Source organism: Amia ocellicauda, chromosome 21 (assembly GCF_036373705.1).
Source record: "Amia ocellicauda isolate fAmiCal2 chromosome 21, fAmiCal2.hap1, whole genome shotgun sequence".
Classification (NCBI taxonomy): domain Eukaryota; kingdom Metazoa; phylum Chordata; class Actinopteri; order Amiiformes; family Amiidae; genus Amia; species Amia ocellicauda.
Window position 1 is genome coordinate 22204587 of NC_089870.1, and position 26598 is coordinate 22231184.

Sequence of the window (26598 nt, forward strand, 5' to 3'; positions counted from 1 at the left end):
TCTCTCTCTCTCTCTCTCTCTCTCTCTCTCTCTCTCTCTCTCTCTCTCTCTCTCTCTCTCTCACACAGAGCCGATGACAGCCGGCCGCAGGTGTCGGACTCAGGGCTGCTCTGTGACGCCGGACTCGGCCGGAGCCAATGGGACGCGTGTGGGGGGGACTTTGGACGCCCCGCCCCGCACTGGGATAAAAGTGCAGCGGGAGCAGAAGACAGGGGTTTGAGCAAAGCGGGTCCGAGGAGCAAATACACGGAAACCAAGAGCTTTGCAAGCGACAGCCGCCGCTTCGTGTTTTGTGCCCTGGGAGGCCGGCTGGCACTGCGGTGCATGAAGACAGTGAGTCCCAGCGCGGAGCCCACAGCTGCCCCGAGTCTCTTTCTATCCGTCTTTCTTATTAAAATGATGCTGCAGAAAAGTCATGCAACAGCTCGTGAACGGGACACTGCATAAACTGTGCAAAAAACTGCAGACCCCCGATAGACACATTTCAGCCAAAACTTCCCTGCAAAGCAAGAGCTGAAACATTTAGCATCCCGGCTGATCGGCCTGCACAGCGGCGCATAAAGACAGCTCGGCGCGGTGCGATGCCTTGGGACGTCCGGCTGGCGGACAGGGGCGGCAGGGCGGACTACAAATCCGAGAAGCAGTGCAAGAAAACCTCCTTCGCCTTCTACCAAGCCGTGCGGGACCTGCTGGCGGTGTGGGCGCTGGAGGACATGCGGACGATGGAGGTCTTCCACTGGGAGGAGGACGGCCGGGCGTGCGCCTACTCCCCGTCCGAGGCGCTGCTCTACGCTCTGGTCCACGACCACCAGCCCTACGCCCGGTACCTGCTGTCCCGGTTCTCGGTGGGCGCGCTGGAGATGCCCAGCAAGAGCTTCCGCTGCTGCCCGTCCTCCTGCACGCCGCACCTGGCCATGGCCGTGCGCTACAACCGCCTGGCCATCCTGCAGATGATCCTGGCCGCCGCCAAGCACTTCCCGGAGGGCGAGCGGCTCGGCTACGTCAACCGCCGGGGCTGTGCGCACCTGGAGGCGGGCAAGACGCCGCTGCACCTGGCCTGCGAGCTGGGCCGGCCGGAGTGTCTGCTGATGCTGCTGGGCAGCGCGGCGTCCCCCTGCGTGACGGACCGCGACGGGAACACGCCGCTGGACTCCCTGCTGGCCCACATCGGCCACAGCGAGCTGGACCTGCGGCTCAAGCGCGTCTGCCTGGGGTACCTGGTCCTGTTCATGCCCGAGCCCCGCTTCCAGACCCGGGGGCACCTGCTGGACAGCCCGCAGCGCTGGCGCGCCCTCCTGGGGGAGCAGGGGTACCAGTGGCTGTGCGGGTCGGCGCCCCCGTCCCTGTGCGTGCGGGCAATGCAGACCCTCATCCGCTCGGTGCCCCCGGAGGAGCTGGACTCGCTGCCCCTGCCGGACTTCCTCAAGCCGCTGGACTTCAGGCTGCAGTGAGGGTGGCGGCGCAAAAAAGACCCTCTCTGGACTTGTTCTGGTTCAAAGGCTGTGGCACTGTTTCAGCACCACAGCGCGTATGAAATGCAGGGGTCGGGGCTGAGATTATGGGAGCTGATTTAAATGTGTAAATAGGACACTAAACTGTATTTATTTCAGAGACTAAAGTAAACCTGTGCACTTTAGAGAGTCTGTGACACTGTGTGAACTGTATGCAATAAGGACGTGTGATGTAACACTGAATAAAAACGTGTTTGTCTGAGACTCGTGGGGCCGGGGTGTTATCTTGTGGAGTTGAACTGCATCAACTGACCCGGGGTGAGAGGTGGCGCCTTTAATCAGACCCACCAGGCTCAATGAGATCAGATCAATTTCCCTCATGCAAAGTCTGAGGCAGCATCAGCAGACTCCCTTTGTGAGCACAGTATTATTTATCAAGCATTACAAGCAACTGCAACCTTTCCACCCCAGCACTGAGACCAGCAGCAGCACAGGGTAGACCAAACCTTTCATCGCACACAGGAGTCACCGGCCAAAAATAAAGTAGTCAGCACTGTGCCCTGCAGTCCTGTCTGACGTACGAATCATTATAGAGATGATATGGAGGTCTGGACAAGTGGCACTTCAGCACGGGGCTGTGACTCCAGTCATGCTGGGACTGTGGGACTCTGAAGGGGGTGGTCCAGCGAGTCTGGAGGGGATGAGGTCAGGGTCTGAAGGCAGAGGTGCGGTCTGGTTGGGACAGCGGTCAAGAAGAATCGGCAGGTGTGTGTGAGTGGAAATGGGCTAGGAGTAGGAGAGAGTGGGGTCAAGGGTCATGCCTAGATTCTTAGTGGAAGAAGAGAGCGAGAGAGAGGTAGATAGGAGGGGAAGGCCCTGCATTAATCTATTTAGATCACAGGGAACATAGAAGCAAGAGCTTAGAACCCACAAATTAATTGCAAAAGAACAGAAAACACTGTTTATCCTGCAGTCATCCCTGCGGTTCTGGCGCTGGCAGAGTGCTGATTAGAGGGGGTTGTGGAGGAGACTGTGCCAGTGCTGTGAATTGGATAGTTAACGCCCCCCCCCACAACCAGCACAGAGGGACGCATTGTTCCTCGATCACAGCGTGCCATGACCAGAGGAACGCCGGGTCTGAAAGAACTTAACATCCCACACGGCCTGCGTCTGCGAAACAGCGTCACACACTTCATGGGCTCAGACCCCTCTGCTCTCCTGAAGGCCCCCACACTTCACCCTGACGCTGTATGTGATGCGTGTGCCGTGTTATCCGTGCGTGTCGAGCTAGAGGGATCCTCTCTGAAGCCTCAGACTGGAAATGGAAAGTCCGGCCTCCTCTGCTGCATTCTTTGTGCGCTTGTAACGCCACAGGAAGACGGTGAAGTAAAGCAGAGTCCCGGGGCCGGCCGGCCCTCCTCTTGCTGGTCCGGGGGTCCCGAGGAGCGACACACACTCACACACATCCACACGACACGCTGCTCGCTCACATTGTAAACAACTTTATTGAGGAATCGGTCACATAATGAGTAGGATCATATAAATTAAACGCAGATTCACAGCTTTCACTGCAGGGTATTTACTGTACTGGGGGGGCAAACACACAGCTGCACTTCTCCTCCCTGACTCATCGCAAGGCTTCCTGACAGCTTGTGAGCACCAGGCGTGGGGGTGGACACGCTGTGAGCTCCACAATATCGGGGTGTGTCACAGGAGTGGAGCAGACAAGAGCTGATGGATGGCCGACACACACACACACACACACACACACTAACTCACACACCAGTTTCTGTGTAGCCATTAGAATAATCTCCCTTATTTTGTCTCCTGCCTTCAGTTATTCAAAGTGTAAACAAGTTTATAAATAATTGGAAAATGTCAATAATACGTAGATTGAAAAAGCGAACAAAACAGATATCATTCCATCACGGTTCTTCATGTTCTCAGAAGCCTGGCTCAGCCCTGGACACTGTTCTGGAACGGCCATCTCGATCCATTTCAGGTTCAATAAAACAATTAAAATGGAGCCCAGCGCTGGTTCTGGAGGGCACAGACCCGACAGAATCACTGAGCCCTTCAGAACCAACTAAAACCAGGTCAAACTACTGCAGTGAAGATAATAACGAACCTAATTAACCAAGCAATTAATAACATACCTAATTAACAGCTCAGATGAGGCTCTTGAGGAGTGCAGTCGCCCCCAGCCTGGATTACACACACTGCGTTACAGCTCCCTGCCCCCCCCACCCCCCACTTCCATAACATCAGCCTAGCTGTGCCCCCCCGTGCCGCCGCCACACACAACCCCCCCCACCGGCTGCAGGTGCGACACGGGCCGGTAAACAGACGGGCTCAATATAAAACCATTCATCCGCACGTGAGTCGCACAGTTGCTGCTCTATGTACATTAATGTTACAGGAGACGAGCAGATAAGTACATCTGAACGCGTTCCCGGCCCCCCGCTCTCACGGCGCTTCCCTTCGTGGTTTCCTCGGAATATATAGTGATATAGCATAATATACACGTGATAAAAAAGTGTCGGATGCAGAATCACTCATGCAGAACGAAACCAAAGCAAACCGTACCGATTCAGCGCAGCGTTCGCATCCTTCCTTCTAAAGTGCTTGTGATAAGGCTGGGGAACAGATTAGTTTGGGTTGTAGTAGTGGCTGAGTAGAGGTAATAATAATAACAACAATAATAATAGGATAACAATAATAATAAAGTGTTTAAAAGGTGACAAAAAAAACTATTAAAACATTCATAGAGGTGAGCGGAGTGACCGGACCAGCTCCCTAAAGGTCTGTGCCGGGCGAGGAAGCCCCCCAGGGCAGAGGGGGTGCAGCCGGACTCACCGCTAGCAGCACACACCGTTAATCATACGAGTTAATCTATATACATACAGAGTTAAATTCCACACGATTAGAGAGATTACAGTGGACAGATCGGAGGAGGAGGCTTGGCCCCCGGCCCCCCCTAGATGACCTCCCACTCCTCCTCCAGGTCCTCGGTGCTCAGGGCCCCTGTGCCTGTGCCGACCTTTGACCTGGCGCTCTTGTGGTGGAAGGTCTTGGTGAGGCGGCGCGTCAGGCTGCCGGTCGGCCCCACGGCCCACAGCTCGTCCCCGGGGGTGACTGGACACAGGGAGGCAACAGAGCGACAACGTCATGGACCGGCGCCGCGATCTACCTCTCTATCCATCTCTCTCTCTCTCTCTCTCTCTCTCTCTACCTGTCCCTCGATCTGTCTCTGAGTTGACCTCTCTTCCTCTCTGTCCTTCTATCTCTCTATCTCCATCTATCTATCCATCTCTCTGTCTCCCACTCGCTGTGTCCCTCTACTACCTCTCTATCCATGTCTCTATATGTCTCTCTCTGTCTCTCCCTGTTAAGATTAGAAAGGAGGTTAAGCTGAAGTTCACCGAACATCATTAAGTAAAAAGTCTATCCGTCTGTCCGTCCTCATATCTGACCTGTTAAGCAGCTGACGGACCCCGGGATCTTCTTCCAGTAGTCCCCTGCCGGGTTCTTGTTGGTGATGCCGTAGCGCCGCGCCACGTCTCCGTTGGGACAGCGCACCCACGCGGTCCGGTCACTCACCGCCAGCTGGCTGGCCTGCAGGCCTACGGGTACCCAGGAGGGACACACGCACACGCAGACAGACACACACAGGGGGAACACAGGGTCAGCGGACTCATCATACTACAGCTCCTCACGGCATGGCGACTTGTGACACGAGATCATGCTCCCTCCTTCCCTCCCTGTGGTACCTGGCACGTGCTCCCAGTCTGTCCCCACGGGCATCTCCTCGGTGATGCCGGCACGCACATGAACGCTGCCCCGGCTGTCCAGTGCCCACAGCATGCGGTCGTTGGCGCTCGTGTGCACGCTGACCAGGCCGACCCCCACGGGCTGCGGAGACACATGCCACAGGTATCACACGTGCGCATCACACACAGGACGAACCCCCCCGCGGCAACGCAGCGAATAAGCGGTCCTTGGACACACGGGGCCAGAACACACAAGGTGTGGCCCCGGAGATCGCCCGATTCCTGCTGCTCCTCCTGCCGGCGTGTGGACACTGCAGGCGTCTCATGTTGCGCTCAGTTTATCTGTCCCAGAGCCGTGTGAACTTTATTTTTTATTTATTGTAACCAGTGAGAATCAACAAAACAAGGTTCTGCCAAATAAACAGGAAAAAAGAAAAGGACAATCAGGTCTTAAAATATCTCCTTCACTCTGCGCTCGAGTGTGGAGTAGCTGGGGATTGAGAGAGAGCGTCCGCTCCCGTGTGTCCGCGGGCCAGAGAGGACGTGTTGAATGGAGAGGGCTGGATCCACAAGAGTCTCGAAACTTAAAAAACGAACAAATAATGAGGCAGGGAGTGAGACACAGAGGGAGGCGTTTTTGTGGGCCCTCATAATGATGCCGAGACGACTGAATTAAAAACGAACTAATTAATAAATAATTAAGCATCAGCACGGTGAGCGTTTGGCTTCAGTGAGTGACCAATACTGTTCTACTGCCAACACTAATAACACAGCTGCTACAAATACTACACACTGATATCAGTTGTCATTAAGGAAGGACTGACTGATATCCATGACCGCCTCAGCACTGCGGGTCTCTGACGGGAGGATTGCACCACAGACGCCCGGAAACAACAACACGACAGACCCAAATATGACCTCGTCCAGAACACAAGACTCCTATCTGGGCCACAGCCTGCAATCGGAGAGGACTTTAACGAGTTCTGTGGATTAATCTAGCCATCTCCCTTCATCTGGAAGTGTCTGTAGACGCCCAGCCGTAGCTCTCCGTGTTTGTCATTCACAGAGCCGTCACGTTCGCTCAGGAATGCAGGGTTTCGGCACATCTCCCAGAAGGCAGAGGGGTGTGAGGTCCCAGCGCACAGCCGCAGCTTTCATTTCCCCAGAAACAAAACCTAAAGGAGAGCCAGCAGCAGGAAACAACGAAACAGAAAGACTGGACTTTCCAAGCAGGTTAATTACGAAGCTTAACAGGGAGGATTGTGTAACCAGTCGTTCTGTGCAGAATGTGGATTCGGCTCTGAGAATTTCCTTGGGTGAATAAAAATAATATTAATGATAATAGCACTGCAAAGAACAACAAAAGAAAGTTCTACTGGCTTTTAAAAACTCCTGAAAGTGACCGTGCTTGGCCATGAACGCACACAGACGTCCACAGATTTTGTCAGAGATGCCGGGATGACTGAATTGAAAACTCTAAAATCATTAAATTAATTAATAAATAATGAAGCATCAGCAGGGTGAGGGTTTGGCTCCAGTGAGTCACCGGCAACGTGAGGTGCGGTCAGTGGGCAGCGAGTCGCGGTTGTGTGGGCGTGCCGTGCCCAAGAGTCATCCAGATACAGCCGGTCAGAAATGCAGCCCGGGGCGTACGGACACCGAGGGAACGTGCCGGGGTCGGGGATTTAGTGCCGCAGGGTTCGGTCTGTGTCTGACTGGAGGAAAGCCGGCTCACAGCGGCCCACGGTCACAGCGGCAGAGCAGCGACAACCGGCTCACCATCACAGGGTGACAGTGTGTGCGGCCTCGGTGCCGAAGCTGCCGAGAGAGGTGTCAACACAGTCATCGGCCTAGGAGCTGCGGGCAGCCGGCGCACACATGAAAAACAATAATAAACATATCTGCAGTTTAGACAACATGAATCTGCATTTGCATAACAGGTTCCTGGCTGCGTGTTCAAACGAGGGAACGTTAGAAAGCTACAGGTCATAATACCATTTTTTAATCCCCTTTTCTGTGTCAGAATGTAGCGGTGTATGAATTTGGGGCCCGAGGCTTTAATCTATTTGTACCACTGGGTTTCCTGCTGAAGCAATGCGGGTGAAGTAGCTGTGCTCAGGGGTTTGCCAGCCGGGTCCCCGTCTGAGATTAGACCCCGGACCCCCAGGTGATGCGTCCAGAGCCCTGTCCGACAGCACAGTGGGCAATGAGGCACCCACAGGGCACAAAACCCACGCAGGGACGAGGCACCGGTGAGATCAGGGCTGTCGAAACGTCTCGAAATAAATCTCTGGGGTCTACGGCTTATTAAGGGCCAGACCTCAGAGTCTCCTCTCCTCCAGGCTGTGTCATTTACAGACAAGCAGCACGAGGATCAGAGAGTCTCTAAATGGTGAAATGACTTCCACTGATGACAATAACTTATAATAATATGTCACCAATAAAGTTCTACTGCCAACACTAATAACACAGCTGCTACAAATACTACACACTGATATCAGTTGTCATTAAGGAAGGACTGACTGATATCCATGACCGCCTCAGCACTGCGGGTCTCTGATGGGAGGATTACACCACAGACGCCCGGAAACAACAACACGACGGACCCAAATACGTCCTCGTCCAGAATACAAGACTCCTATCTGGGCCACAGGCTACAATCGGAGAGGACTGCGATCCATAGAGGACCTTAACGAGTTCTGTGGATTAATCTAGCCATCTCCCTTAATCTGGAAGTGTGTTTGTAAAGAAACAGAAGAAGGAGAAAAGAAAGCCTGCCCAGCCACAGCTCTCCATGTTTGACATTCACAGAGCCGTCACGTTCGCTCAGGAATGCAGGGCTTCGGCACATCTCCCAGAAGGCAGAGGGGTGTGAGGTCCCAGCGCACAGCCGCAGCTTTCATTTCCCCAGAAACAAAACCTAAAGGAGAGCCAGCAGCAGGAAACAACGAAACAGAAAGACTGGACTTGCCAAGCAGGTTAATTACGAGGCTTAACAGGGAGGATTGTGTAACCAGTCGTTCTGTGCAGAATGTGGATTCGGCTCTGAGAATTTCCTTGGGTGAATAAAAATAATATTAATGATAATAGCACTGCAAAGAACAACAAAAGAAAGTTCTACTGGCTTTTAAAAACTCCTGAAAGTGACCGTGCTTGGCCATGAACGCACACAGACGTCCACAGGTTCTGTCAGAGAGCTAACATTGCACATAAAGTCAATAAGTCCATAAATAAACACAAATTCAATAGCAGAATAGCTTTTTTAATATATTATTTTATGGTGGAGTGCTGGGAAGAGAAGCACGCCAATCCTCTCCAGACCACCCTTTCCTCTCAGAGTTGTGTTCCCGTCTCTACGCCTGCCTGTGCATTAATGCGTTTCTGCCCCTCTCTTGCGTAGCTGGACACGTTTGCGTCCCACTTGTGTACAAACAGTGCCGAGTCACAACAGTGTACAGCGTTACAAGGCAACACACAGGAGAGGAACACCAGGGGTCAAGCACGTTTGCTCAGTTCTCCTCAAGTACTTATAAGGTCGCGTTTGTCGGAGCCACTCATCTTGTTTGTATGTGTGTCGAGTGTGTGTTTGTATATGCCGGTGTTTGTCCAGCATCCATACAGGTCGGAGGTGGGGTGCAGCCCGGCTTACCTGCTCCGGCGGCTCGATGCTGATCCAGGCCGGCAGCATCATGCTGGGGTTGAGCGGCTGGGTGCCCACCCGGAAGTACACCATGCCGTTGCCGTCGCAGGCCCACACGTTCTGGCTGCCGCATGAGAGCCCACGCAGCTTCACCCGGCCTGCAACAGACCAGGGCACATGTCAGCACCACGTGTGTGTGTGTGTATGTGCCAAACACAAACACCAGCTCAACACAATCTGTTTCTGTTATTGTCCACAGCAAGGACAGACAAGGCCTAAAGATTCAACAGCTCATGAAGTCTCTCACCTCCTCCTTCACAAGGCTAAGAACAAACAGAAGCAGTGAGCTATAAAAAAGAATGAAAGAAAGAAAGAAGAGTGAAATCTGGTCCAATAGTGCCGTGTCAACAGACCTGTGACCGCACACGTTCATATTTGACCAGGTATAATGTGGCTGGCGTCTGACGTAACGGATTAGCGCCGAAGATAAGATAAAGCACGACAAAGTCAAACATCTCAGATTATGCGACCTCCCTTTTTCCCTTCTTTAATTTATTTATGTCTGATTTTGATTGCGAACAGATGCCGTGTGATCTTACAAACACACTCACACGGACCGGGAGGGGGAAACAAAGGCAGGAGCAGAACCTGGCCTCGGTCACAGGAACGCTGACTCGGCACAGAGGGAGTTGTGTACAGTAACAAATCATCACCAGCTACAAATCCCCGCTCCCAGGCTTACGTAACTCCCAGGAACAGCTGGCACAGCTCGCCCACCTGACTGCGAGCCGGGCCGGAGCTGCCGTGTGTTTAACCTTCACCGAGACGAGCAGCCGGGCCCCCCCGAGGCTGGGACTATTTCGGGTGGAATTGCACACGCGTCTCTCCGTTTACAGTCGGGCCCCCCGGGACCTGTCTGCGTAACCCGACATCTCAATATCAGCGGCCCGGGAACGTCCTGTCCCTATACTCCCCAGGGAGCCCAGGATCAGCATCCCCCCCGGCGGCAGGCATGTGTGTGTTGTGCATCACATGCAAAAATGCACACACACTGCGGGAGCGGCAGAAATAAACACAACAAACTGAATGGACAGAACAGACACGATCCAACCACAGGCAGCCAAAATAAAATCAATTGCAACAACGCCCAACCTGTCACTAAAGTTCACCCAGCAGAAACCAACAACCCTGGAAAAATCCTTCACATACATTATTTACGACCATAGTATCTCATTCTCAACCGTACACTAAATAATCAAATAGACAATCAAACAAATACGATAATAACGCTATTAACACCGCCTCTCTACAACAACAACCCGCAGTGCAGCAGATACCCTGTGCGGTTGTGACATTCGGGTGACACAGGAATGTGTGACGGATGATCAGGACCAAATAGCAGCCTGCAGCAGCGCTGCTCCCCCCGACAGAGCGCTGCCAGGTCTATTATTAGGTGTTTCCACTGAAACTCAGAACATTCTGCAGGGCTGTGATGGAAGTGCGCACAAACACAAAGACACAGAGACACACACTCACACTCTCTCTCTCTCTCTCTCTCTCTCTCACACACACACACATACACACGTGCACACACCACTGATGACCAGACTGTGGATGTGAGGAGCCACCCACAAATACACAGACAGTAGCAGACACACAGTCGTGCATGTGTGTCCTTAGACATGAGATGCAGACACACAGGCACACACACACACAGTCTCTCTTTAGCCTCCTGTGGCACCAAGGTCAGATACGCAGGTGTGACGGCGATAGACGCAACACATGGCACATGACCCCGTCTCCGAGACAGGTCTCCGGACTGTGCCTCTGTCAGCTATCAGCCTTTATCAGAAGAGCACAAGAGCAGGCGGACGTCAGACGCGAGACGGAGACCGAGGCAGGCGTGTGGAAAACCCTCGGCACAGAATACGGGTAAAACTGGGGAAACCGAAGCGCAAAACCACCCCAATCGACTGTGTTTCTGCACAGGATGTAAACGGATTTCATTTCCTCCCCAAAACACATAATTGTTTACAACGCTCCCCAGAACATGCCTTCTCTGGCTGCTCTGGGGAGAGGAGGTTTGATCAAATTGTGTTATAATTACAACTACTGCGTGACAATGGAGGAAATATATGCACAAACCCAGTCATTGTTCTTGGAATAGTGAGGACCGACGTAGTGACAGTTAACCCTCGGCTGTCGTGGCCCAATTCCATTTTAATCACGTTGTTCTCCCACAAGTAACGTCCCAAATCATATCTCACCGGCCCGTCAAACCCCACAAGTGACAGCGCAGCAATAAAATGCAGAGTATTTATATTGAAATCTGTGACGAGCTCCACATCCACTATTCACTGTGAAAATGAAGACGCACACGCATACAAACACACAAGCACACATACACACACACACAGGAACAGACACGTGGACAATATCTTTCTCCCAATCACATCAGAGCGGCTGAATATGATTCTCAGTTCTGGCATAATAACAGCGGATCATTATCCTACACTGGTGAGTTGGACAGAGGTGTAGCACCCCCCCAGGGACCAGGCAGTCGTTCCCCGAGCCCTCCCCACGCCAGACTCCTGACACCGGACACTGTACAGATTTATGTGGCCCGCTGTAAACAGTGTCATTATTCAACGCTATTATTTACACAATCCTCGCGGAGCAACAGGCCGGAATGAATCACAGGCGAGTTTTCATCTTGTACGGTTATATAACCCAGGCTGGGGGGGTGGAGAGACAGGGCTTAAAAGGGGTTTAAATATTCCCCTGCCATCCGTCTCAAGGTGACAGCGCCCCTCGCGCTGTCCCAACCCACACCGTAGCCTACTAGCGCTGTCGAAATCGCACAAAGCGAACACACAAACATGCGTTAACTATAAATACTGGCACACGGTGAGTAATGACATTTTGGTGCTGTGTGGTTAGATCAATCTCTTTCTCTGCGCCCTGGTGTGTTGTCTGCATTTTATACCAGTCCTTTTCAGTGCTGCGTCACTCGAGTGTCACCCCCCCACGCCTGTGTGTTGATGTGCCAACGCGCCAAAACTGTGCACGGAGTCAGATATCGCTCACTCGGCTCATTCCCACTGGCCCGACCCTTGACCTTCTCCCTCCCGTCTCACAACAAGCCCCCCAGGTCCCCTGCAACCCACAGATCGGTTACATCAGCAGGTCGAGGGGCATCAGAAAATAAACGTCCCCTGCTCGGTTGCCGTGGATGGGTGTGTGTGTGTGCGTGTTTTTGCAGGGGTTTCAGATTCTCTACAGTCCCGTCTCCGGCTGGCGGTGCCGGACAAAATGCTGACGCAGTGGAGAGCGCGTGGGGCTGTGAAGCAGGATACCTCTCGTAAATAAAACAAACATCCCCCCAGGCGGGACGAGCTGCGCTGCATTCGTGGGTGGCACCTTCTGTAGAGGAGGCTTGTCCTTTGTTGCATAACACACCTCTACCCCCTGTAACGCGACCTTCAGGAGCCACACACTCTCACCGGGTTACAGGTGAAGCCGCGTGATATCGACTCACTCTGGCCTCGAGCGTTTCCAGTATTAGTAGTCAGCAGAGCATTGTCCTTAGAGCTGACTGTAAACCTGTTCTGCAGTGGTTACATTGTATCTTCTTTCTTTAATTACAACATTATTTACTCATAGAGAAGGTTCAAAAGGCTTGGCTTGGTGATTTGACTTTCAGAACCATTTTTGCTATAGCGTGTTATATCAGATTGTGTTATCTCGCGGTAGAGGGTGTGTATATAATCCCTGATGCTTCAGATCGTGACAATCTGTCCACTTCCTCCCCATCGACCCCTCGGCTATACCAGGCCCTGTGTTTTGCCACAGCTTGCCACAGTGTTTGCCAGCGTCATTTACTGTGCCCGTTCCCCTCCATGTCCACTCTGACAGGGCAGTGATGTTCAGACTGTACAATGCACTAGTTTGAGCTCATCTGGATACTGTGGACAGTTCTGGGCTCCACACTTCAAGAAAGATATTGCTGCTCTAGAGGCAGTTCAGAGGAGAGCAACCAGACTTATTCCAGGTCTGAAGGGAATGTCCTACTGAGAGACTGAGGACCTGAACCTTTTCACCCTGGAACAGAGGAGACTACGTGGGGACTTGATCCAAGTCTTCAAAATCATGAAAGGCATCGAGCACATCAAACCAGAGGAGCTTTTCCAGATCAGCAGGGACACACGCACCCGGGGACACAAATGGAAATTGGGCTTCAAGGCATTCAAGACAGAAAACAGGAGACACTTCTTCACACAGAGAGGCGTCACAATCTGAGCAAACTCCCCAGCGATGTGGCTGAAGAGACAATTTGGGAACATTCAAAAACAGACTGGATAGGATCCTTGATCACTTAGTTATTAATGGACACCAAACGAGCACGATGGGGCGAATGGGCTCCTCTCGATTGGACACTGTCTTATGTTCTTATGATCTCATATTGCTCTTCTGCAGCTGACCAGAGATTTCACCACCATGGCATTACTGTGGCACAGCCTTATGAGGGAAGTTTACCGAAACATCACATAACACCAATCCTGTAGAGAGAGGAATATGAATCGGTGTCGCCATACTTTGCATGGTATTGATTTATTTAATTATCTGGAGGTTCCTCACACGTGGGCTGGTAACTGTGGGGATCCAGGGGACGGCTAGCACAGAGCAAAGGACTCTGGGAGAAGGTCCTTGACCTCATTCCGGCGCTTACACAAGACTCAAGACTCAAGTCCTTTTATCCCCGCTAGATAGCACTTCACAGTTTTATTATGCTTCTTGTGTTTTCAATTTTAATTTCCTCCTTGCTCCCTTTCCCGTAGCCCTTGACTGTGACCCTACATCTTGACAGCACTTAGCTTTTACTGTCCAGGATGTAGGACCTCACTTACTGTACTTGCCTGTGTAAATTGGAATTTGTAAAATGTATTATATTTTGAATTGCTATGTTTTAGTTAGATTTAATTTGTAATGATTGATGCCTTTTACTTAACTGTATTTTTGCACTTTGTTTTGCACTTATGTTGTAAGTCGCCCTCATAAGGGCGTCTGCCAAGTAATACAAATAATAATAATAAAAAGGTGGTCAGACTCCCCGAGATCCCGACACCCCTGCAAGGTTGTTTTCTGCCACAGAAAGCACACATGATCCCCGAGCAGAGCTGCAGCATGGCGCTCGAGATGCGCTCCACCTGCCAGGGCAGTTATTATAAAGAATAATAATAATTAAAAGCTCAAGTCTGTCTTGCGCTTCTCTACAGGAAGCTGCCTTCAACAACACGGTGGGAGAGAAGCAGCGGACACACAGGTTGCCATTGTGTCTTGATCCGGGATTACAATGACTGGGATGCAGGTGCTGGCAGCTTCAGACTCCTCAAGCGAGTGCAGTGGGGGGGCAGGAGTGGGATGACAGCTCTATTAAGGTCGATGCCCCCCATAGCTTGTCTTCAATCCCTTTGTGTTCTATTTCCAGGCAGCAGAGAGAACAGCCCCCGGGGGAGTCGAACGCGGGAGAATAAAACCTGCAGCCCACCTTGTGCTTTTTGATTGTTTTGCTCAGGGGAAAGTGAAGGAGGCATCTGAGGAAGAACGGGTGCTACCGAAAAACAGGACATTTATTTTATTCCTTAACGATGTTTTCTTGGCTCATTCTGCACGATCCCCCCTGCTCTCTCTCTCCGTCACACACACACTCTCTCTCTCTGTCTCACTCTCTCTCTCACACAAGCTAACGAAGCTTCAGAGCTGCGCCGTTCCACTCGAGCGCTTTCTGTGCTGTGTATGAATGCACCACAGATTCGGGATGGAGATGGGAGATCTTCCCAGGTGGGATGTCAGAAGCCCATTCTCATGGAAAGCGAGAGATTTCTCCTCCGCCATACCACATGCACCCTTCCTTCCCTTCGTTCGATTACCCCTCCCTTGATAAACGACATAAGCAACGCAATACAGAGAGACTCCCAGGCGTGCTCTCGCTGAAAAACAGATGAAATTCCTCTTAAACAGGACACATGTTATTGTGACAGGACAAACCGGGGAGGAAAGTAATAGTTTATGACTTTAAATGAATAAAACTGTTTGTAGCCAAATAATATTAATTGCTATGAGCTCATGGAGGCAACAATCAGACGCACTGTTTTGTGTAACAGCTTCCCTTTGCAAACGACAGAGCTGTCTCCAGTGCAGCGTCTCCAGCGAAGCTCTTGGTCTTGTTTGGGGTCCAGAGTGCGTTGAGAGCCGTGTCACCCGGGGATACTGTGCGTCTGTGTGGTTAGTTCTGGGCGTGTTCGCCCCTGTGTTACTCAGAGCGGGCGGGCCCAACAAACAGACACAATCGCTTTGTCAGTGGCTGCCACAGGCAAGCACACAATTGCGTGATAAGAGTCTGAATTGAAAAATGAAACGAGAAGGACGATTAGAGAGAGATATGGATCCGGCCCTGACCTCAGATCAGAAGACAAATATATATATATATGTAAATAATAAAGAGAAATCTGTGACAGGCATGTCTGTTGTGTAATGGTGCTTTTTCCTACCCCCCCACCCCTGGGTTCAAATTCCTCCAACAAAATAAATATCCACAAACAGACACGCACACTCACACACACACACTCACACGCACACACACGCACACACTCACTCACTCACACTCACGCCACTCACCCAGCTGGCTGAGGTCCAGGGCAGTCCAGCTCATGCCGGAAGGGCAGCTCTTGGTCAGGGTGCGAATGAACACGCGGCCCCAGGTGTCCAGCCCCCACAGGGCGTCCTGGCAGGCGGACAGCAGCACCACCTCGGCGTCGGGGGGCAGCTGCACCGTGGAGGGCCGGAGCTCCAGACTCTGGTCGGGGACGCAGAACAGGTCCTTGCAGCTCTGCCCCAGCCAGAGGAGGCTGCCTGTGAGAGGGGCAGATACGGGGGCAAATATTACCATTTCTGTACGTCTGTTTTTTCATTTATTCATGCGGAACGTGGCGCCAGTTTCATCTGGTCTGTCCTCAGTGTGAGACTCACCTGCTCTTGATGGCGCGGCCGACGCGATGACGAAGGCCCACTTGGCAGTCGACACCATCCCGCGCGGCACCACCATCTCCCAGTAGGTACCTGCCCCCCCCACAGAGAGAAGACAGGACCCATCACCAACACAGACACCTGGACCTCCCTTCTGTCACAGAGAAATGGAGAGATGGAGAGATGGAGAGATGGAGAGACGGAGAGAAAGACAGAGATAGAAAGAGAAGGCTAAAATGGAAAGAGAGACAGAGAGACAGGGAGAGGGGGAGACAGGAGAGAGGCAGAGGGAGAGAGGCAGAGGCGGAGAGGCGGCGCGCACCGACGAGGCTGCCCTTAGCCACGTGGAAGTCGTTCCTCCCGGAGGCGATCCACACGCCGCTGCTGTTAGCGCTGACCAGGCTGGGCTGGCACTGGGGCTGCTGAGACCAGAAGGCCACGCGGAGACGGTCCGCCACCTTCTCCACCGGCGCCTGCACACTGTGGGTGGCCTGGATGATGGTCTGGAACAGGCTGCACTGGTCGAACACCACGTAGTCCGTGATGCTCACCTGGACAGGAGACGGAGACACAGCACAATGACGGATCTGACATGGTTAAGGTCACGCACTTGCAGAGCCCCCCACGCCAGACCCTCCCGGACCCGTCCACCCCCGCCCACCTGCCACCAGTGCTCGTCCTCCCCCTGGGGCTTCTTGGCCGTGACGCCTGTCCTGAACCACAGGTTGCCACCGGTGTCCAGCGCCCAGGCTGTATGGTGGTCTCCCAGCGCGATGCACACCGGCTCCAGGCCCTGCCGCTCACTGTGGGGGGGGAGGGAAAAGAACGCGGGTCGGTCCACAGATCCCGGCACCGCTTGGCACCGGCCGCACCAGACAGAACGACAACAGCACAACTCGGCGGCGTGGGGGACTGTACCTGACAGAGTCGTACTTCCACAGCTCCCCCTCGGTGCAGAAGCTGCTGAGCCCCTCCCGGTAGAAGACGGCCCTCTGCTCGGTCAGCGCCCACACCACGCTGCCGCGCGCTGCGATCTGGGCCAGGGGGCAGGGGCAGTCCACCTTCACCGCGCGGGCGCAGGGCCGGTCCACGCTCAGGCCTGCGGGGGGGCGAAAGCGTGGACGAGATGGAGTCACTAAGGGACGCGTGGAATAGTCCATCTTCGCTGCCGACATCCACGTCCTCGGATAGACTTGTCTTTGGATCTGGCCACGGCCAGGCGATGACACCAGAGCGGGTCGGGGGGGCCACAGCCAAATCCAAAAACTGGTTTTGAAAGGTAAGCCCTGTATCGTCAAATTGCGAAGCCCCTATCATTTCATTTATTGATTTAAATGACGGCAGATGTCTTATGGATACATTGTAATGTATTCAAATACAATACAAAGGAAATACAAACAAAAACATAACACATCTGTCTATCATGCACTTTACCATTGATTTGGCATTGAAAGGCGCCCCCTGATGGTAGATGAGATGCATTTCAGATACCAAACAAATTACTATAAACAAAGTTCACTTCTGTAACACATCAAACACCGAACAGATTAAAAGAATGTTCTACACACTTCTACAATATAGAATATAGAATTTAGAATACACAATAGAATGCTCACTTGGAAGTTGTGGGGAAGGATGAGAAGTGGAATGGAAAAACAACTATTTAAATTTCGGGCATGTGAGCACAATATCTCCATGTGAGAATGAGAAAAATATTTTTTTTTAAGTGAGAGGGATTGGAGTGGGCGGGGCCTATCTGGGCATGGCAGCAGGGAGGCTCACCTGTCTGCAGGTACAGGTCCCCGTTGGTGCGGATGATCCAGGCTGTGTCTTCGCTCAGGGCCACAAAGGCAGTCTGGGGGAGGGCCTCGTACCAGTGCCGGCGGCCCTTGATGGTGACCTTCCCGCAGGCGAACGCCTTGTTGGTTTTCTGCTCCACCTTCCACAGCAGGGAGCCTGAGGGCAGGACACAGCGGCTCACACACACACATACACACACACACACACACACACACACACACTGACACACACAACCTCCTCTAACACACACACACACACACTGACACACACACACAACCTCCTCTAACACACACACACACTGACACACACACACAACCTCCTCTAACACACACACACACTGACACACACACACAACCTCCTCTAACACACACATACTGACACACACAGCCCTGCCTATCAACCACACACACACACACACACACACACACACACACACACCCAACCTGCTCTAACACACACTCATACACTGACACACACAGCCCCGCCTCTCAACCACACACTGACACACACTCAACCTCCTCTAACACACACACACACACACACACACACACACACACTCACACGCTCCTCACCCGAGGGAGACACAGCCACCTGCTGGACGCTGTCCTCGAACTTCTGCCAGCGCAGCCCGGCGCCGGGCAGGGGGCTGCAGTACAGGGCGCCCTTGAAGTCCAGGCACCAGAGGTACTTCTCCGACACCACCAGGCTGAGGATGCCGTAGCCGGGCCCGGAGTAGCCCATCCAGCTCTCTGCGAACTGACACGACACCGTGTTATTTCACTGATTCGCTGTGGTTTGTTTTTCTCACACAGTCTGACCTGCACAATTCGGTGAAGTGCAGTAAAGTGCGGTATACCTGATCGCTCTTGAAGCTGCAGGCCTCCTCCAGGTTGGATGTCACAGCGTCCTGGCGCTGCCCGTCCACCAGCCTCTGCAGGTTGGTGCCGTAGAGGTGGTCGGCGGGGCTGGTCTGCGAGTGGCCGTAGATGTCCTCCTCGTCGCTGGAGGCAGACAGCGGCTCGTTGCCCGGCCACGCCCTGATGCCTGGGCCCGGGGCGACGCTGGGACACATGGGAGGCTCGTCATCGAGGGTGGGGTGGCCAGGGACTGTGCCATGGTGAACGGTTGAGGTTACGGGGTCCTCCAGGTGGCCCTCCGGACTCTCCAGCATACCAGAGACCCCGGCAGGGCTGTGTGGGGGGCTCGGCCGGGGGCTCGGGATTGGGCTGGGCTCTGCCGAGTCTCTGCCCGTCTCCATGAGGACCACCTCACCGCCGTCGCCAGCCTCTGTGTCCCTGTCTCCGTATTCCAGCAGGATGCCCAGCTCACCGTCTGGAGGGAGACCCCCCAGTGAACCCCGGGGGCCGTCGGACTGCAGGAGGGTGAGGGAGGCGGGCGATGTTGTCTCCACGGGGGATGCGGCGGCGGACGGTATGTGGAGCGTCTCCCTGTGGAGCTCGGCGCACGGCGGATCATCCGGCACGGCCAGGCCCAGCTCGGGCGAGGTCAGCAGGGTGAAGGGGTCGTTGCCGTGGGAATCCCCGCTGACCGAGCCCTCGCGGTCGGGGGAGCAGCTGCTCTGCAGGTCCAGGCTGCTGCCCAGGAGGCTGGTCCGGTCCGAGAGCAGCTCGCACACTGGGGTGCTGGTGCCGTCGCTTGCTGCGTCCTGGCTGAACACGCCCTCCGACCAGCTGCTGTGGTTTGAGATCCGGTTCCCGCTCTCTGCAGGCGGGAGAAAAATCACAACACTAAAACAATTAATTTGCAGATGATACTAAAATAATTGGCTCAGCAGATACAATCTTGGCAGCACAGGCTATTCAAAGGAACTTAAGAACATAAGAAAATATACAATCGAGAGGAGGCCATTCGACTCATCGTGTTCGTTTGGTGTCCATTAATAACTAAGTGATCACTAATCAAGGATCACTAATATTCAGTTGTGGGCCAACACCTGGCAGATGAAATTGGGAGCACCTCAATTCGTCCCCACCAATTCATCCACGACAATTCTCCCCCGCGATAAGTGGCGCCACTGATAATTGGTCCCCGCGATAATTGGTCCCTATAACAATTCGTCCCCATCATACGTTCTCCACATGAGCATTTGTAACCATGAATGCATTCACTTATTGTAGAGCCATAGAACATACAAACATTACATTTATATATATAAAATGTATATACACACACATACATACATACACACACACACACACACACACACTCTCTTAAAGGGAGTGCTCCTAATCTCAGCTCGTTACCTGTATAAAAGACACCTGTCCACAGAAGCAATCAATCAATCAGATTCCAAACTCTCCACCATGGCCAAGACCAAAGAGCTGTCCAAGGATGTCAGGGACAAGATTGTAGACCTACACAAGGCTGGAATGGGCTACAAGACCATCGCCAAGCAGCTTGGTGAGAAGGTGACAACAGTTGGTGCGATTATTCGCAAATGGAAGAAACACAAAATAACTGTCAGTCTCCCTCGGTCTGGGGCTCCATGCAAGATCTCACCTCGTGGAGTTTCAATGACCATGAGAACGGTGAGGAATCAGCCCAGAACTACACGGGAGGATCTTGTTAATGATCTCAAGGCAGCTGGGACCATAGTCACCAAGAAAACAATTGGTAACACACTACGCCGTGAAGGACTGAAATCCTGCAGCGCCCGCAAGGTCCCCGTCCTCAAGAAAGCACATGTACAGGCCTGTCTGAATTTTGCCAACATCTGAATGATTCAGAGGAGAACTGGGAGAAAGTGTTGTGGTCAGATGAGACCAAAATCGAGCTCTTTGGCATCAACTCAACTTGCTGTGTTTGGAGGACCTGAAATGACCCCAAGAACACCATCCCCACCGTCAAACATGGAGGTGGAAACATTATGCTTTGGGGGAGTTTTTCTGCTAAGGGGACAGGACAACTGCACCGCATCAAAGGGACGATGGACGGGGCCATGTACCATCAAATCTTGGGTGAGAACCTCCTTCCCTCAGCCAGGGCATTGAAAATGGGTCGTGGATGGGTATTCCAGCATGACAATGACCCAAAACACACAGCCAAGGCAACAAAGGAGTGGCTCAAGAAGAAGCACAGTAAGGTCCTGGAGTGGCCTAGCCAGTCTCCAGACCTTAATCCCATAGAAAATCTGTGGAGGGAGCTGAAGGTTCGAGTTGTCAAACGTCAGCCTTGAAACCTTAATGACTTGGAGAGGATCTGCAAAGAGGAGTGGGACAAAATCCCTCCTGAGATGTGTGCAAACCTGGTGGCCAACTACAAGAAACGTCTGGCCTCTGTGATTGCCAACAAGGGTTTTGCCACCAAGTACTAAGTCGAAGGGGTCAAATACTTATTTCCCTCATTAACATGCAAATCAATGTATAACTGTTTTGAAATGCGTTTTTCTGGATTTTTTGTTGTTATTCTGCCTCTCACTGTTAAAATACACCTACCGTTAAAATTATAGACTGATCATTTCTTTATCAGTGGGCAAACGTACAAAATCAGCAGGGGATCAAATACTTTTTTCCCTCACTGTATATATATATATATATATATATATATATATATATATATATATATGTAATGTTTGTATGTTCTATGGATCTACAATAAGTGAATGTGGAGAACGTGTAATGGAGACGAATTGCCGTGGGGACGAATTGTTATAGAGGCGAATTATCGCGGGGACCAATTATCAGTGGGACCAATTATCGTGAGGGCGAATTGTTGGGGACAAATTGCAGAGGGACAAATTGGCGGGGACGAATTGTCATGGACCCGATGAAATTCAATGTGGACAAGTGCAAGGTAATACATGCAGGTAACAAAAATGTCCACTATAATTACACTATGAGAGGAATAGAACTAGATGAGAAAGACCTGGGAGTCTATGTGGACTTCTCACTTTCTCCATCCAAACCATGTGTGAAGCAATAAGAAAGGCAAACACAATGCTAGGGTATATTGTCAAAAGTTAGGAATTGAGAACAAGGGCAGTGATGTTCAGACTGTACAATGCACAGTTCTGGACTCCACACTTCAAGAAGGATATTGCTGCTCTAGAGGCAGTTCAGAGGAGAGCAACCAGACTTATTCCAGGTCTGAAGGGAATGTCCTACTAAGAGACTGAGGATCTGAACCTTTTCACCCTGGAACAGAGGAGACTACGTGGGGACTTGATCCAAGTCTTTAAAATCATGAAAGCCATCGACCACATCAAACCAGAGGAGCTTTTCCAGATCAGCAGGGACACTCGCACCCGGGGACACAAATGGAAATTGGGCTTCAAGGCATTCAAGACAGAAAACAGGAGACACTTCTTCACACAGAGAGGCGTCACAATCTGAACAAACTCCCCAGTGATGTGTTTGAAGCTGAAAATTTGGGAACATTTAAAAATAGACTGGATAGGATCCTTGGATTGGACACTTTCTTATGTTCTTAGTTAAAATAAAATACAACAACAGCCTTGAGATCGAGATACGATACAATGCAGCTGGGTGCAGACGACCTCGTGAAGCACGCAGGGCCTGACACAGACCCGTGGGGGAGACAAGATGCCCTTGATAAAGGAGTCTGACAGAGGAGTAAATAATAATGATACGGAAGGCTGACATTAATAACACACTGCCAGGAATCCCCTGGGACGACGACGCCCCGCCGCGGTGCTGAAGGGGCTGATTCGAACGAGGCAAGAAACCACAATTAGAGACTCCTGACTTTAACGGCAACAGGAAACTCATTCAGACTCACTTCCTGGCCTGAGAGGAAACATCAGGGCATTTAAACAGTTTGCAGCGGCAGGGGTACAAGAACCACTGGCACAATGAACACACACACACAGACACACAAACATTTTCTTAAACACTAACACTCACACACACTCCAACATAGACTGACACACACTGACAACGAGGGACACACTCTCTCACACACTGACACAGAGAGAGACACACACACTCTTACACACTGACACACACACACTGACAGAGAGACACACACACTGACACACACTCTCACACACTGACAGAGAGAGAGACACACACTCTGACACAGAGAGACACACACACTGACACAGAGACACACACACCCACTGACACACACTCTTACACACTAGCATACACTCTCTCACACACTGACACAGAGAGAGAGACACACACACACACACACACACACACACACACTGACACAGAGAGAGAGACACACACACACACACACTCCTCTCACCGTGCCTCCTCCTCTTCTTCCTCTTCTTGACCTTGATGGCCTGGACCACCAGCTCCTGGCCGAAGTCCTCAGTGCCGGTGGTGCCGAAGCGGGCGCAGGACTCGGCGGTGGGCTCGGAGAAGGACTGCTCTGCCGCGGCCGCCAGCCCTAGGGCGCTGTCCCAGGACGTCACCGAGCTGCTGCGGCTGCGTGACTCGCTGGTGCCCGAGCCACCCCTGGGCCCCGCCTCACCGCCGGGCTCCCGTGCCCTGGGGTCGCTGGCCTCCACCTCGATCTTCTCCAGTACGATCACCGAGTCGCGCTGCTCCGTGCCTCCATCCCTCTCCGGCGGAGGCTCCGGGGCGCCCTGCGAGGATGGCTGCTTGTCTGCGCATTCGGAGATGATGGACATCGTTCTGATTGGCTGGGCGGTCTCTACGGCGCCAGTCGTGGTGGACAGCGGGGAGCTCAGCCGTAGACACAGGTCAGATGCTGAGTGAGGGAGAACAAGAGATAATCACACACACACACACATACACACACACACACACACATCTGTACTTTAACAGAGGCTACATCTTACAGTTGGACGCCAGGCCTTCGGGTCTGTTGGATATCCTGATGATGTCCCGGTCCCCCTTCAGCAGAAAGATCTCGTTCTCCGTGCAGGAGACAGACACGATGTCCCCGGTCCCCTCCAGGCCTCCGATGACAGCCTGCCGGGCGGGACAATGTCTGACACATCAAGAGACTTCACCCTCAATTAAAGAGCATCGCAGACACTTGGCACAATCACGCACCAGAATCACAACCTCATTATTAGCCTCATTGCCGTTTCAATTAATACATGTCCCGTCCCTGTGTCTACCTGGTTGAGGGAGTCCAGGACATAGACGCTGTACTCGTTCCAGCTCAGCACCCAGCCCTCCCTCAGGAAGCAGCTCAGCAGGCCCAGCTGCCTCTCCGCGGGCCGGCAGCCCCCCGTGCCATCGGTGCCGGGCCGGGGGAACAGCTCGAAGGGCTGCACGCCGTTGGCGAACACGTCCTTCAGGATGTAGGTGGCCTGAACGCTGCCCTGCACGTCTGCGCGCCACAGCCGCAGCCCCGGCCGCGCCGCGTACACCGCCAGGTCACTGCGCTTGCACAGCCCGGGGTGGATACACGCGCCGAACTTCCCGTTGCTGAGGAGAGACGCCGAACAAAGAGAAGAAGAGGACAGTTGTTGGTCCTGCAGCTGTATCTACACACACGCATTGGCAATTATCGATTGGTTTTGTTCTGTCGGAAAGCACATACCCTTTCCTAGGCTTGGAGCCGATCTGCTGGACCGCCTTCTCCTCGGTGTAGAAGAGCAGGCTGCGCTGGTGACTGGACACCAGCAGCACCTTCTGGCTGTACTCCAGCTGCACCACGGCCGACGGCTCCTCCAGCAGCACGCTGGGGTTGCACACGCCCTGCACGGGGCCGGAGGAGACAGTATTACGGCACCGCGGGGCAGTATTCACGGCGTGTTTGTGTTTCTGTGTGTGAGTGTGTTTCTCGTCAACGTGGAGAGAAGCGCACCTGGTCCAAGTCCAGAGCAGCGTAGACCACCTTCCCCTTGTCGTCCCCTGAGAACAGCTTCATCCCGTTGGGGCTCCAGGCCAGGGCCGTCACGGTGCTCTTGTGAAGCCCAACCACGTCAAAACGCCGCAGCTGCAGGTCAGAGAAGAGAGCGGTGGGCCGGTCAGCACAGTCAGCACTCGCCACCGCAGCACACTGACTGATGCTTTCATCGGCGGCCTCGGCTCACCTGCTTGTTCCTGCCGGGAAGAGGGGAGACGAGCTGGAAGAGGGCGACTCTCCCAGAGGCTGTGCCCACCGCCACGAGGTCATCGAAGCAGCTGAGCAGCTTGACCGCCGTGACAGCCTCCGTCTTGCCCTGCGCACACAGCAACAACACACAACTCAACACACAACTCAACACACAGCAACAACACATAGCTCGACACCAACCCAGCAGCACACAATAAACACAAACACTCTTTAAATCAGGTAAAAAAATACAACGAATCGCACAATGCAGGGTTATAGCGTTTGATTTGTTATTATTAAAGAACCACCCGGTTTAAAGATTCACCAAAAACATCTGGGAACAGCTGGGACACTGGGGACAACCCTGAAGAGAGCTTTAGCGCCCCCTCGTGGACACTGCACACCAGTCTTGCCTACTCAAACAGGTGCACACCAGTACCCACAAGTCACCACAAAACTATTCCTGGTGCGTTAGTGCCAATCCTGGCTGCACAGCTGTACAGTTCGATGGTCTAAAGATCCATAAAGCTCATATAAAACCAGAACAGTGTGAAGTTGAGGGCAGGGCTCTGGAGAAACCGGCGAAACCCCACTGACCTCCAGGTTGTACTTCTTCATCTGGTTGAGCCGCCGGCAGTAGAGGTACAGCATGCCGATGCTGCTGCCCACGGCGATGTAGTCGTTGTTGGCATCCAGGGCTGTCAGGTACACCAGCACCGAGCGGAAGCCCTTCTGCACCTTGGCGGGGATGGAGTTGAGCAGGTAGTACAGCGGGCAGAACTCCTTCAGGGTGACCGGGCCGGCGTGGGCAGCCATGGCGGGGTGGGGTGGCACGGTGGCGGGGAACGGCGGGAGAGTGGGGTGGGAGCGCGGAGACCTCTGTGCCACACCCCTCTGCAGGGAAAAGACACACTCGTTACACACACTGTGCTACAGTGGCGTCAGCAGCGTCTCACAAACCACACAGAGACGGAAGTGTGTTACTCAACGGGATGAGATGTGTGTGTACGAATCGTGCCACACACGACAGTCGGGCACAGGAACGAGAAAGCAGGGAGACACACACAACCCGGGCGGCGATGTCACACTCACGGTTTCAGCAGCGCACAGGAGCCGGGCGCTCCAAGAACAGCATTTAATCCAGACGTGGGAATCCTGCAATCTGTGATTAGAAGATCAGAGACAAAAACAGACATGCAGCAACCAGGACAGGCACTGTGTGTACAGAGAGAAGACGTGACAAACACACACACACACGATGGTACAGAATACGGACAGAGGGATAGATATTCAATTTTCCTTAACTAACCTTTGGATATTGATTGCAAAGACGTCACTTCCTCTTAAAACGACAACAAAGTGTCACTTCACCAGCTGATCCTGGCTGTGCAGTTTGACCTGATTTGGCTCGTCTACTGTAGCTATGATGAAGCATTCAGTATCAGAGCCCATACTGGGCTCCCAAGGCCCTCAGAGACCCAACTGGGCTTCTAAACCGACATGGCTGCGGTTCTTGCAGTTTAATCCTGATGACCAGACACTGTTTAGCTCAGATACACGTCTCTCGCCCACACCCAGACAGCTGTGCACAGACACAACACACAAGATGCTCGGCTCCCTCTCTGCCCCTCACTCTCTCTCTATAGCCCCCAAAGCCTGATTAAATGCATTCCTGTGGATCTGCTAATCGAGGATCGCTTCCCTGCAAAGATGGTCCATATCTGACGCTACAGACACGAAACAAATGCACTTACGTCGTAACGTGAACATCACATTCAAATCCAGCCCCTCTTCTCTTCACCACAGCGCTAGGAGACCCGTTTTCGTTGATAAAGGGGGTTCATGTTCGTCACAAAGCACGTCCGATATTCGGGTTGTTTGGATCAGAAACAGCTGGCTGTCCTCG

The 26598-nt window shown here is 52.8% G+C and overlaps 2 protein-coding genes across 3 annotated transcripts; one reads left to right on the top strand and one right to left on the bottom strand.

The window, feature by feature from the left end:
- Positions 1 to 214: 214 nt before the first annotated feature.
- On the top strand, positions 215 to 1715 carry ankrd9 (ankyrin repeat domain 9). The gene has a single exon (XM_066694602.1). The coding sequence runs from the start codon at positions 582 to 584 to the stop codon at positions 1449 to 1451; it is 870 nt and encodes a 289-aa protein (XP_066550699.1). The 5' UTR covers positions 215 to 581; the 3' UTR covers positions 1452 to 1715.
- A 2000-nt stretch (positions 1716 to 3715) lies between these two features.
- On the bottom strand, positions 3716 to 26591 carry tecpr2 (tectonin beta-propeller repeat containing 2). 2 transcript variants are annotated; one of them, XM_066694944.1, is made up of 21 exons: positions 26447 to 26591; positions 25785 to 25854; positions 25290 to 25586; positions 24691 to 24819; positions 24462 to 24593; positions 24195 to 24352; positions 23767 to 24079; positions 23482 to 23614; positions 22920 to 23390; positions 18544 to 19409; positions 18260 to 18443; positions 17670 to 17843; positions 16806 to 16986; positions 16549 to 16690; positions 16210 to 16438; positions 15891 to 15980; positions 15540 to 15773; positions 8871 to 9019; positions 5222 to 5363; positions 4925 to 5074; positions 3716 to 4586 (listed from the first exon to the last, which is right to left on the bottom strand). In XM_066694944.1, exons 3-21 carry the CDS (start codon positions 25506 to 25508, stop codon positions 4429 to 4431), a joined length of 4254 nt encoding a protein of 1417 aa, XP_066551041.1. In that variant the 5' UTR covers positions 25509 to 25586; positions 25785 to 25854; positions 26447 to 26591; the 3' UTR covers positions 3716 to 4428. The 2 variants fall into 2 exon arrangements, with proteins under 2 accessions (XP_066551041.1, XP_066551042.1); XM_066694945.1 differs by lacking the exons at positions 3716 to 4586; positions 4925 to 5074; positions 5222 to 5363; positions 8871 to 9019 and adding an exon at positions 13840 to 15261.
- Positions 26592 to 26598: the final 7 nt, after the last annotated feature.